At 39.6% G+C, this 12,064-nt stretch overlaps 1 protein-coding gene across 5 annotated transcripts in view; it reads right to left on the bottom strand.

The window, feature by feature from the left end:
* The window catches only part of LOC119722034 (roundabout homolog 1-like), a 62,275-nt gene that overhangs the window by 6,190 nt on the left and 44,021 nt on the right, over nucleotides 1-12,064 (bottom strand). For 3 of the 5 annotated variants that reach the window (XM_038192017.1, XM_038192018.1, XM_038192022.1), the window contains 16 exons: nucleotides 11,849-12,005; nucleotides 11,367-11,494; nucleotides 10,867-11,055; nucleotides 10,132-10,281; nucleotides 9,582-9,682; nucleotides 8,965-9,178; nucleotides 8,629-8,741; nucleotides 8,086-8,314; nucleotides 7,473-7,766; nucleotides 6,488-6,670; nucleotides 5,808-5,844; nucleotides 4,504-4,724; nucleotides 2,176-2,335; nucleotides 1,497-1,801; nucleotides 1,071-1,136; nucleotides 155-775 (listed from right to left, as the gene is read on the bottom strand). In XM_038192017.1, coding sequence (XP_038047945.1) covers nucleotides 155-775; nucleotides 1,071-1,136; nucleotides 1,497-1,801; nucleotides 2,176-2,335; nucleotides 4,504-4,724; nucleotides 5,808-5,844; nucleotides 6,488-6,670; nucleotides 7,473-7,766; nucleotides 8,086-8,314; nucleotides 8,629-8,741; nucleotides 8,965-9,178; nucleotides 9,582-9,682; nucleotides 10,132-10,281; nucleotides 10,867-11,055; nucleotides 11,367-11,494; nucleotides 11,849-12,005 — 3,168 coding nt within the window. The remainder of the gene's footprint in view (nucleotides 1-154; nucleotides 776-1,070; nucleotides 1,137-1,496; nucleotides 1,802-2,175; nucleotides 2,336-4,503; nucleotides 4,725-5,807; nucleotides 5,845-6,487; nucleotides 6,671-7,472; nucleotides 7,767-8,085; nucleotides 8,315-8,628; nucleotides 8,742-8,964; nucleotides 9,179-9,581; nucleotides 9,683-10,131; nucleotides 10,282-10,866; nucleotides 11,056-11,366; nucleotides 11,495-11,848; nucleotides 12,006-12,064) is intronic. The other 2 variants (XM_038192020.1, XM_038192021.1) reach the window with 2 other exon arrangements.

Below are 12,064 nucleotides of genomic sequence, written 5' to 3'. Positions count from 1 at the left end.
GTACTTTGGCCTTACGAGCATAAACCAGTATGCGCACGTGGTGTGTCCTTCTCACTGGGGCTTAGTACTTGTAAGTGGTCACTACAAGCGCCATGTACTGTTTGCGTCTGGATTCCATAGGTAGTAGATTTCCACTTGATTACTGTCTACTCACCTGTATGTTTGGATTGATGCGTCCCTACAGGTGACATGGGTGCATAATCATTATCAGAGAGTATCTCACTCTGTGACATATCATCATTGAACTCCAACAACTCCTTGCCGAGTTGCTCATGCCTAGGATCCTCAAAGAGACGCTTTGAAGCTAGGTAGGGTACCCCCCGTTGTGTGTGATCAGGATCTGAAGGCCTGTCATGGGTTTCACTATGAGGCTGCTGCCTATGGTCAGCAGGGGTGCCACTCCTATTGTTGCCTAGCTTGTTAGGCAATGAGTTTGTAGGTGGTGGTCGATGTGAGGAGTGACCATCATATGGCACTCCACCTGGGTAGGTATGATGCACGTCATGCTGATACACAGCAGGAGTCATTGAATGATGCTGCCTGACAGGTGGTATGGGGGCTTTATCGGTGGACTGATGCATGATGGGACAGCAGTGGCCATCCATATGTGGATTAGCGTTGGCATGAGAACAAGGTGGGGCTGGGCAGGCTGATCCTGTGGGTGAATCTATGTCAGTTGGTGGTTGTTCAGGGGGAGGTGGCAGTAACTCTGTCCAGTTACGTGCTGGTTGTTTGGATCCACCTCTGTGGTGCTTCTTTCTACTCGAGCGATCACCTGTGAAAGGACATGAGGCACAAATAGCAATAACTAACATCTCTTATTCACACAATAAATGGTTCCAAATTACACAAATGGCTCTAAAGTACAGTGTTGCACTCTGCCTTTTGAATACTCGAGAAAAGGAGTACTTGAATAAAATTAAGAAACCTTTGTGTCTTCAAAGAACACTTAGAAACCGTGATGCTCAATCCACCCTAAAATTCATTCTCTAGATGATCAATGCTTTTTTGTTTACTTTCACAATAGTAAACCACTAACAAACAAACAAATGAACAAACCAGAAACCTACCTACTGAACTTGTTCCTGAATCGCTGGGTAAACTCGGGCATTCAGAAGCACTGGGCAAACTGCCTTCTGCACAAACAAACAACACATTTTCCTCAAGTAAATACTCATCATAGAAAAATCAACAAATTTTGGCAAAAAAATTATCAAGGTTGATACAAGATATTCACAGTATGCTGGTTTAATCATGAGGGAGCTACTTCAACAACTGTTTTTGTGACCAATATGAAAGTGGACACAAATGGATGTCATTGAATCTGTGCTTATCTGCATCAAAGTGCTTCTAAATATACATAAAACATTGTACACCAAACTTGGTATGTCCATTGCGTAACAAATTGGTCATGTAAATCCTATGTATGGTATAAGAAATGCACAGTTTCATGACATCAGCTTATATAATGTCAATCCAATGCTGCATGTACTGACCTCTCTTTGGTAAGACTGGTAATCCTGAGCCTGCACTGCTACTATAGGCAGCATTATCAGCCCCAGACCGACTGGTCTTACGTATGCCCACAGGCCGCGTATTGCAGCCAGAGCCGGAATTAGAGCTGCTATCACTACACTTCTGTCTCCTTGCTGCGTACTCTCGGAGATTGGGAGGTAGAACCAGGGTAGCTGAGGCATAGGGTTCAGTGTCATGGATGCATAGCAGATGAGGAGTTCTAGGATAACTACCTTGGCAACATGGTGTGTGCAACTCACTCTCAACAACGGCATACTCTGGGCTTCTACAAGGAAATATTTCAGCCAAAAAATAATCAAATGTTTTATCTGTAGCCCCAATTAAAAAAAGGGATCTTGTATTTATTGTAAATTATAAAGAATCCTATCACACATCAAACCAACCCGTGGGCCAAATTGCATGGCACTGCTAAGCACACCGTTTCAGCGAGTATTGTAAGAGCCATGCTAACCTCAGGATTGGTGACTCAATAATAGAAATATCCATGTGCACTTGATAATTAGCAAGTACACACTGTATAGTAGCACCAACGCTAGCATAATTTCCTGCTGTAGTTAGCACAACATTTCTGCTAAGCATCAACATGAAATTGCCCTACATAAAGAGTTAAGACCCTGACATTTGAGTGAGTGTGCATACCCTGCTTGCTTAGGAATGGAGCCCTGGAAGGTCGATAGTGCAGGAGTTACAGTGTCAAAGTTGCCGCTATGCTGGCTATCCGTTAGCTGTGGCATAGTCCCATCTAGATTCTCTCCTTGACAATCACTAACAAGCATAGCTTGCTTGCATAACTCAGCATCTGTTCAAGATTCCACATAGATCATCTATATATTAGCTGATTAAGATGTGTCACTACAGAAAACACAACACAAGGGTTTACAATACATACAAAGATCAAGGACCAATGTGTGACAGCATCATGACAAGTCATACTATTTTCTGTATTCACCAAATATTGACTTAGTTGGCATCAAAGGAATGCCATGTAGCAAAATTTGGATGAACACCGTACAGTATGTTGAATAACTAGTAAAAATTTAACAGTAATTGATTTTTGCACCAGTGTTGTAGTCAAGCGCTTTTCTGAATCAGATGCATATTACCAAATGTAATGTGATACAGTAGAAAATTACACAGAACAACACAGTATGGTCCAAATATAAACACAGAAACTGTGATATAAATGATAATGAATGTTCACTTGTTTCATTGCATGCTTGTTAAGTTTACATCAAAACATATCTCTTTAATTCAATAATTGTCAAGCAGGTAATGGCAAATCTAAAGAAAAGACAAATGCCCCATTTCAAATCTAATCAGTCTACAAAAATCCAGACCTATAGAATCCAGCTCAGTATCCTCAATGAAATGAATAGGTGTATTCTTTTCAGAGTCATCCTTCTAGCATTGAAATATTGATATATCGATATTAACTATCATACAGAAACTTTTCAGTCGCTGTTTATTTATGCAAGACCATTCAGGCAAATGCAGTCATACACTAAAATATTTCTAATGCCATGCATGCAAACTGGTTGGATAGTCAAGGGATAGCATAACAGGAATCAAAGGTTTATAAACAATTCAATATTTTTTATGCTTCTATTATCACACAATACACTCTCTACAACGGCTCTCCATTATTTCAAGCACACAGAAACATAATACAGCACGTATTAGCTTTTGCAACAGCATGCAATCCCTATCCATACACATGCAACAGCCATGCATGCAGCTGTGGGTTTTTTTTCAAAGCATGCAATGTTTATAGAAGGTCTGATGCTTCCATCCTAGCAGAGTCATTCTCAAAGACAACTCTCCGCAAGACTATAAAACATCAGGCCCTCTACTTTTACAATTTGTCTGGTATCACGTCACTCCAGTCAAAAAGCTGTTTGCAGCAGGATTAGTTTTTGTTTCTATTGAAGCCGTTAAGTCGTAGAAGTCATACAGATATTGAATGCTTTGAGTGGTTTAGCAAAAACTGGGCTCTGGAGGTCATTTGTTGAGTGTTCCGATCCCAAGGGAATGCTGAATGAAACTAAATTGTACATTAAGCAAGCTTCTCACTTTGACAAATGTTAGATGTTGTTGCATTGGGAAGAGTTCTAGCTTAAATACCCTCCAAGGATAGAGTTAATATGGTAAATAGTGAATAGATAGAACATACAATGTATGGGTGTTATTATGTCTATGCCACACAAAGCATGACATTTGTGAAGTATAAAGTAATGTTTTACAAGTAGTCAGAAGTCACATTGTACACAGTATTCAGTATGCTATTGAGCATGCAAGCAAACGGTACAAGTAGCAAACAGGCCAAACAAATTCAAAACCTGCTCCCCAAGACAAGCCAGTCAATGTTCTTAGTTACATCTCAAGTTTTTCAGTCATTTTATTTCCAAACATTTAAAATGTTTGTCAAAATATGACTGAGAAAATTGTTCTTTAATGTGGGAGATCAGAATACCTTCAAAAATTGCAGGCTTTGGAATTTGCTTTGTTTAAGTTTGCCAAAAAGAACAGAAAGGTTTGAGCCATGAACAAGCATAATATGCCTGCAAGTATTCGGCTTTCAATCAATTAATCATTCATGTTTCAGTTATTGTTTCAAGTTATCAACATGCTGATTTCTTTTTGCATCATTTGTTCAATACCAAAGAATCTGACACTTTTTCCAGAACAATGGTCTTCAAGTTATTTCTATCAAGTGCATGTTTATCCTTTTTTGTCCAACATTCATGTGGAGAAGTTTTGGAATTTTTAAGGTTTTGCTCTTTATCAGAAACTTTCTGGAAGTTGCACAACTTGAAAGAAAGCCAGAGTGGTTTTTGATTAATCACACTGAAATACGAAAAAACTGACACCACGATCAATTGATCCAACCAAATATTTGCAACAGATCTAAGCAGCATAGGGGTGGGGGTAGAGTGGGGGGTTAGTGAATATTACATGAAGTGAGCGCACCATTAGCACGGAACCAGCTTGCACCAGTGCCCCAGTTAGGATAAAAGTAGTTGCTTTTTTCCAGTGTATCGCTGAGTGAGCTATTGGCATTACAGCATGTAGTCATGCAGCCGTGGTTACCCTGTCCATCCCTCGTTGCTGTGTGCAGCCAGGACTGTGTCTCAGCCCACGCCTGGTTGTTACTCGCATTACTCCCTGCGTTACCACCACCAACACCACTACTGCAAATCAAAATAAACAATCCTTCTGATGTAGGCGTTACTCTATTAAACATCTCAAGAAGTAAACACCTTGGTTTTGTTGGAAACTCTTACATATGCGTGTTGCATACAGAAGTTGTTCTCAAGTATGTTTGACATATTTTCACTAAGGTTTAGGGACTGTGTTTGAAAAGTCGAAAAAAGCATATTTATTTGAACAAATGTCCCTTACAAGTTCTGTTTAGATTCATAATATGAGCTTTCAATAATACTATCATATTGTAACTTATTTTCCCTATTTAAGTTGTTATTAGGTAAATTGCAAGTAATGTCAAAATAAGTAACACCTATGTACTGTTTATTGAATATAGTATTTCACTTGGCATAAAACCGGCTCATGCTTCATGCGAATGTGAAGCAAATTTGACATCATGAAACATTCGCTGCATAATTCAGCAAAGCTGTAATGTGCTCAACTTCTGCAAATTCCCAGTGCAAACACTAGATGTTTACCAAATCCTTGTTTGCCTTTGCTTTTACGCAGAGTACAAACCTGCCTCCAGACTTTATTTTACAATGTGCTATGATTGAACTAGTCTTGTCTACCAGTCTAGGAAGGGTTTGTTGTATCACTGGTTATCACTAGCCAAGCAGAAAGCCTGCACTGTCTGTGCTGAAATTCGACTAGTTCAACTGTTGCAAGTTCAACAAGGGAATTTTTCACTTTGCAATTTTAATATATAAGAGTGCGAGCACCAAGTCATGACTAAACTACAAACCATGACTACCAATTGACCAATATTCCTTGAAGGGAGAATGCAACATTAAACAGGCGGTAATAAAAGGTTTACCGTGAGGTTATACAAGGTTTAACAAGGTACCTCTAGATTCAACCTTGACTTACCACTTGTTAAAATTAATTTTGCATTCGTGCCTAATCCAACATACTCACTATCAAGACTACTGTTAATCAACATATCTCAGATGATTTATTCATTCAATGAAAAAAAAACCTTTACCTGGCTTTACATAATATTAAGTGCTCTGTGCAATCTACACTAAACCACAGTAATCCTACACGTAGTCATATCATGAGATACTTACACATTCTGCAGGACACCACTGTCTTTCCCAATGGCCGCTGTGCAGAAACATACACAAAGAGATGTACATTGTTACATTGTATCTAACATGTAACTAAAGGTAGCATATGCTTTGATATCGAAGTTGGAAAATGTCCCTTCCTTATGAACCACAGAGCTATATTAAATACTACAACTCATACAATAATAAATTTGTACACCAACCAATGGATAGTTCAATAATTTTAGTAACATTTGTCTCGCAAATTGTTCTATACTGCTGCATTATTGAAGCTATCGCACCCGAATCGGAAACAATCAGTAAATGATACCCTTACTTTGCTTTGCATTAACAATGCATAAATTATTCTTTCTGGTGCATGATGGGAGTCAGGTTGGTGTAGCAGTACTTTCCCTGCCTTCCACCACTGTGACCTGGGTTCAAATCCCGCCTGGGCCAACATTGGGTTTTCAGTCCCTACCTCATTCCGTGGGTTTCCCCAGAATATTCTTCTGGGGTTTTCCTCCCACCTATAAAACTGTAACTTCTTCTCATTGTCTTCCCTCTACATGTTTCTTCAGGCTTGTGAGCTACAGTGCCTAGGGCACTTTTGAGGAATCCTTGGTTTCACTACCAGAAATAAATGATAATGATAATGAACTAACAAGGATAGCCCGAGGATAAAGACACAATTTACTCACCTTTAGTCATGGTTGTTGACTGCTTCTGTTTGCGTCGTCGTCTCCATACCCAGACTGTGATCAGACCGATGGTTACCAGCATGATACCAGCTAAGGTACTGATAAACCAGGGTTGTGAGACCACCATAGTGATACCGCCACCCAAATCATCCTCATCATCCCCAGCACCAGGCGTCAGTAAAGCTGCCATCATCAACAAAACATTGTCTCAATGTGTCAGGTTCGGTTGAGGGTGGAGTAGGTCATATGAACTGAAAAATGATTCTTGATATTACACAGGGGTGTGACCAAGCTATGATAAGTGTTCAACCTGTTTCAGTCATTAGAGAGTCGCACTGAACCAAATTTGTGAGAACTCAAATGAAACTACATAGAATTTGCATAGTTTCAGACCGGCAAAAGTCATGTGCTAATTTTCCATGAAGACTCTTGAGTTGTTTATAACAACTCAGACATTGACGTGAGACTACTCCAAATTGTGTACAGCATTAAGCATGATTCTCGTCTTCAGTTATATAATTTTGTGCAACTATGGAACACCAATCTTAACCAGGTGTGAGGTAATTCAAATAAAGATGCAACAGGGTTGAATACAATATGTGAATGGGGTTGGTTTGAAAGAATCCAAGTACCTTATTCAAGTTGTTTTGTGGAAGCTGTCACGTGTACTAAACTCTTAACGTAACTCACTATTTACAATTTACTTGGCCATTTTCCTAAATCTTTTATAATCCAATACTTTGCAGAAAACCAACAGAAGTCTATGTGATAATCATTTGCACAAGCATTTTTCTGCATAATCGTGTAACTATCGCACAGCGAACTGGCAGTTAACATTCCCAGACGCATTGAAACACCACCCAATGAAAAAGCATTTGGTCCATAAATATGTATAAGGTGTACGAATATCAACTATCCACCTACAAACCATATCATATTTGCATATCATTTGTCTTAACTATTAGACTTGAATAAGCTCTATTACCTGGTGGAATGTGTACACTGACTGCTGTACTGTTAGGTCCAGGGCCAACGGTTGTATAAGCTGCAACGACGACGGTGTACACCTTGCCATGATTCAGGCCTGTCACTACCTGACTGTGACTAGCATTACTGACAGTCACTCGCTTATGTTGTGAAGTATGGTTGCCTAGGACATACACATAGTAGCCAGCAAGAATACCGGGAATTTGAGAAGCTGGGGGAGGTAGCCAGGTAACCAGAACGGCCGAGGAGCCATTACTGTTGCTGTGAACACTCCCTGGAGCCGCTAGAGGAACTGTGTGGTTGAAATGATAGATAGACGCAATATGATGACAATGTGGTATATGTGTTCACAAACCTGGATTCCTCAAAATGCAAGCACTGTGCACTATGGCAAATTCTTTTACATACCTTGCAAGAGGCAAATGAACTTTGGTTTCATGAAGAAAGTATTTATACTCCATTAAGTAGACTCTAGAGTAAATACCCATTGACATGCAAAAGATAATTTTCAAACATCAAACTGAACTTGAATCTAAGGAATGATTTGGTTCAGCGCAACTGTGGAATGTCAGTCTGAAAAGATGCATTTGAAGAGGGTATGTTGCACTTACCATCAGGGCCAGTCTTGCCAATAAATACTTGACTCTCTCTACCCACAAAGAGACTATTGACGGGCGTTACAGTGATTGCATACTTGGTCCATGGTGTTAGATTTGTCACTGTTTTCATCTGTTCACGAGCATGGTCTCTGTTCTCTATAGTGAAGCTATGTGACCATGTAGTATCCAGGGATTGGATTCGAATGGAGAAGCTTTCAATGTAGGCACTGTGTCTGCTAACCTGATAGACAATTGAAAACACAAAACAATCTCCTGTTAGATTTACATTCATATAAGTCTCAAGATTATTTTTTTCAACCATAATCATTCCCTGTTCAGTTAGATACCATCTAATCAAATTTTCCTTAAAATTCCTGGCCTACCATCAATGCTGTTATGAATTTCCTGGCCTGTGCCAATGTAACACAATGTGTAGGGTAGTATTTGAGCGACATCATTGATGACAATTGCTTGTAAATACTTGACACATGACTGTTATAGACCAATGAAATTTAGGTACCCAAGACAAGATATAGGATTGTCTTTGAAACATACCTGCCACAGGACTTTGAGTGTTGTTGAGTCGACGGTCTCCACATTCTGGATGCTGATACCACATGAATCCAGCTTATTCTGCAGCACATTACTGCCAGGTCTGACAGTTACATCTGTCATAGATACAACAATGTTAGGATCTGTCAGGAATCATTTCAGGCACAACTTCACCAACTCATATTACAACATCAAATGATATAATATCAAAGTCATAGATGCCATCACAATCATTGTTGTCTTCATTTATTAATGAACAAAAGACCCATCTCATTTCAAAATTTCTCAGACGGTAAACTGGAATTTTCATAACCATGGCCGAAAGTTGAATGAACTTACCGGTGGTGGTAAATGAGGCACTTGGGGAGTCCGATCCCCTTATACCTCCCACAAATGGCTGTACAGATACGCTGTAACGTGTGTCTGGTTGCAGACCCACTATCTTCTTGTTGGTAGCACCAATAACTACCAGTTCTTCCACTTCACCCGAAGGATTGGAACTCAGCCAATACTTGAGATAATAACCCTCAATCAGATCAGCATGCTGATCAACCTATAGACAAACACAATTGAGATTAGGGCCCAATCATAGCTTCTTACTGTTTGCAATCACTGTAGCAGAACATTCATTGTTCAAAGTTAGTATATTACATTAGGTTATCAAGGAATTATGCATATATCCCGTAATATGCTTACAGGGTTAGAACAAAATTTTTCTGCTAGCCCTGTTAACACAAAATAGTGATCGTAAGCCCAGAATTCAGTGGTTATCAGAGCTATGGATTAAGTGTATGAGCATGGCCTCAACAAGTCACCCAGATATAGCATCAGAGAATAGCCAGCATATTGAACTTTGCCAATCATACTATACGTTAGGTATACACAATTTGGGAATCTGTTGAGCATATTGCCTGACCTCATGTCTGCGTTCAGGTCTCCAGTCTAGCTTGACCTACCTGCCAACTAATCTTGACCTCAGTGTTGCTAAGCACCAGAGTGTTCTTGATAGATACTCCTGCCTCTGCTAACTGAAGCGTGACAGAGTTCCTCCCTGAATCTGTAGAAGTTATAAATACAACATCAGACACACTCAGTCAGCCTATGAGCACACTGACTGCCAACTCAGATAGAATCGTAGTGACAGACGTACCGGGTTTTGTCACTACGAGTATACTCGTAGTAAATTAAAGGTGTTTGTATTGTAAACTGAATATATTGGCGTCACTGAAAATGCAACAAATTAGCTGCTGCCAGTTTGAGAACAAAACTCTATTGAATGGTTCTATTTTTTATGAAGTAACAAATAAATAAGCACACATGTACACATGGCATAGTTGGCAAAGGGGGGCACCTTGTAACAGTTTCGTCGGCAGTCAACATGTTAACGACCCTTTTGTATTGAACACAGCAATTCCTTACCCAATCTGCCATACTCTGCCACAAATTTATAAAGACCACTTCATACTTACCCAAAAACAAAAGGCAAACAAAAGGTAAGCTTCTTACCTCTGGTTGTGATTGGCTGAGAGATGGGACTTGGTGGTCCAATCCCTCGATCATTCACAGCTCTGACCAGAAACAAGTAGGTAGTTCCTGGTCGTAACTGCTGAACTAGAAACAACTCATCCTCAATACGATCTGCCAAGAGCTGCCAACCTATTTGAAAAAGAAAGGAGATCATTTCATTTTGCAGAGAAGGAAACTAGATAATGTTTTAAGTTTTAGGCATTTATGTTTGCTGTCATAAGTCCTTCAAATTGTCCACAACGTGGTTTCAATTTGTAGACCAAAGACCTCTGACCCTACAGAAATCCCTTTGTACATTTTCTTCTGATATCACTGTGATACTTCTTTGTGCCAAGACTTACTTTGTATTTTGGCTGATGTCGGGTGCATTTTTATGACAACCAATTTATAAACATTTCACTCTAGTTTCACTGCTAAATGTCAAGTTCCTGAATTTATGATTTATCAACCTTTCCGGGGGGGGGGGGGGGGGAGCATTCTCACTCCCAGACCAAAGTGGGAAATTTTAAAGATGATAATTACAAAACACTACAGGTGTATTACACACAAATACTTTTGTGAGTATACCAAAATTATTAAAAACCTGCCCTCCACGCACCTGAAAAGGTTGTGAAAGGTCAGAACAAGGCTCTTTGGGGTTAGGACACTATCACACAAAATTACAAAATCATTTCATATTGCTTTGTGGTGACTGTTGCTGCATACTGTCCATACCTGTAACATGCTGGTTAAAATATTCCAATCTGTAATGTGTCACAGGAGTGCTTGAAGTTGGCGGTTGCCATGACAAATTGACGGTTGTCCTGGTGATGTTGCTAGGCAACAGAGGTCCAGGTGATGAGGGAAGTTGGGACAGGCTTGGAGCCGTTTGTAGAGACACGCCCAAGCCTAGGGCTTCTTCTTCTGCAACATAAAAACACCAAGAGGATTAGACTCATATGGGACTTTGCAATCCTGACTTGAGCTTGTACACGAAGTTTAGTCTGAAAGTCAAAACAGGTCGTGCATGGAAGTTGGGCACGAAATAGGTTGGCTACCCTGCAGCTTTTAACTGGAAAACGATAATTCTTTTAAACTTTTTTGTTGTTGTAAGGGTGTAAATGAAAGAATATAAGATTACATAAGGCTAATAATTTGCTGAAATGTGAAGTAAATGTATGTGGTTTGTTAATGTGTTAGATGACACATACCCAGCTGTATTTGTTTCAACTTACCAATAACCTGAAGCGATGCTGACCAGCTAGTCTGGCCCCAGTCATTGGAAACAGTGCATGTGTAGAGTCCAGAATCAGACAGCTGTAGGCTGCGTAACTCTAGAGTGCCTGAATCTCGGACTGAAATCCTGTATAAATGAGAAAATATCAATCAAATATCGCCAAAAATATACAATGTTTCCTTTTCAGTTCCTTTTCCCCCCAATTACTATTAATACAATTCTGCTGATATATAAATGACAAAGAATTGTCACTAACCAATCATTCACTTTGTGTGCGTACAACTTTCTTTCCATAAGAGTTTTGTGCATGAAATTTCTGAGCTTTTTTTTACTTGAGAATTGGAGGTACAAATGTATCTCCAATTCTCAAGTAAAAAAAAGCATTACATGGTCAGATCAATTTGTAAAAAATGTTCTGGAAATTCTCATTTTCAAGTTTATAATTAGAGAAATCTGTGTGGAATTGAGTTTACTACTAACCTTGAATTAGTCTGAATAGGCAGAGAGTTTCTGCTCCACTGTAGAGTAGGTTGCGGATGACCCATAGCTTCACATGGAATCAAGCCTAATGCTCCTGCTAAGTATGTCTGGTTGCTAGGGACATAACGGATGATTGGGGGTGGCTCACCAAGCGTTGCTATGGAGAAATCAATGTCAACACAACATGAGAATCAACAAGATAGGCCTATCAAAATT

This window comes from Patiria miniata, unplaced genomic scaffold (genome assembly GCF_015706575.1).
Source record: "Patiria miniata isolate m_02_andy unplaced genomic scaffold, ASM1570657v1 HiC_scaffold_14, whole genome shotgun sequence".
NCBI classification, from domain to species: domain Eukaryota; kingdom Metazoa; phylum Echinodermata; class Asteroidea; order Valvatida; family Asterinidae; genus Patiria; species Patiria miniata.
Note: the sequence above shows the minus strand (reverse complement) of the source record. Positions and strands in the feature narration are given on the sequence as shown.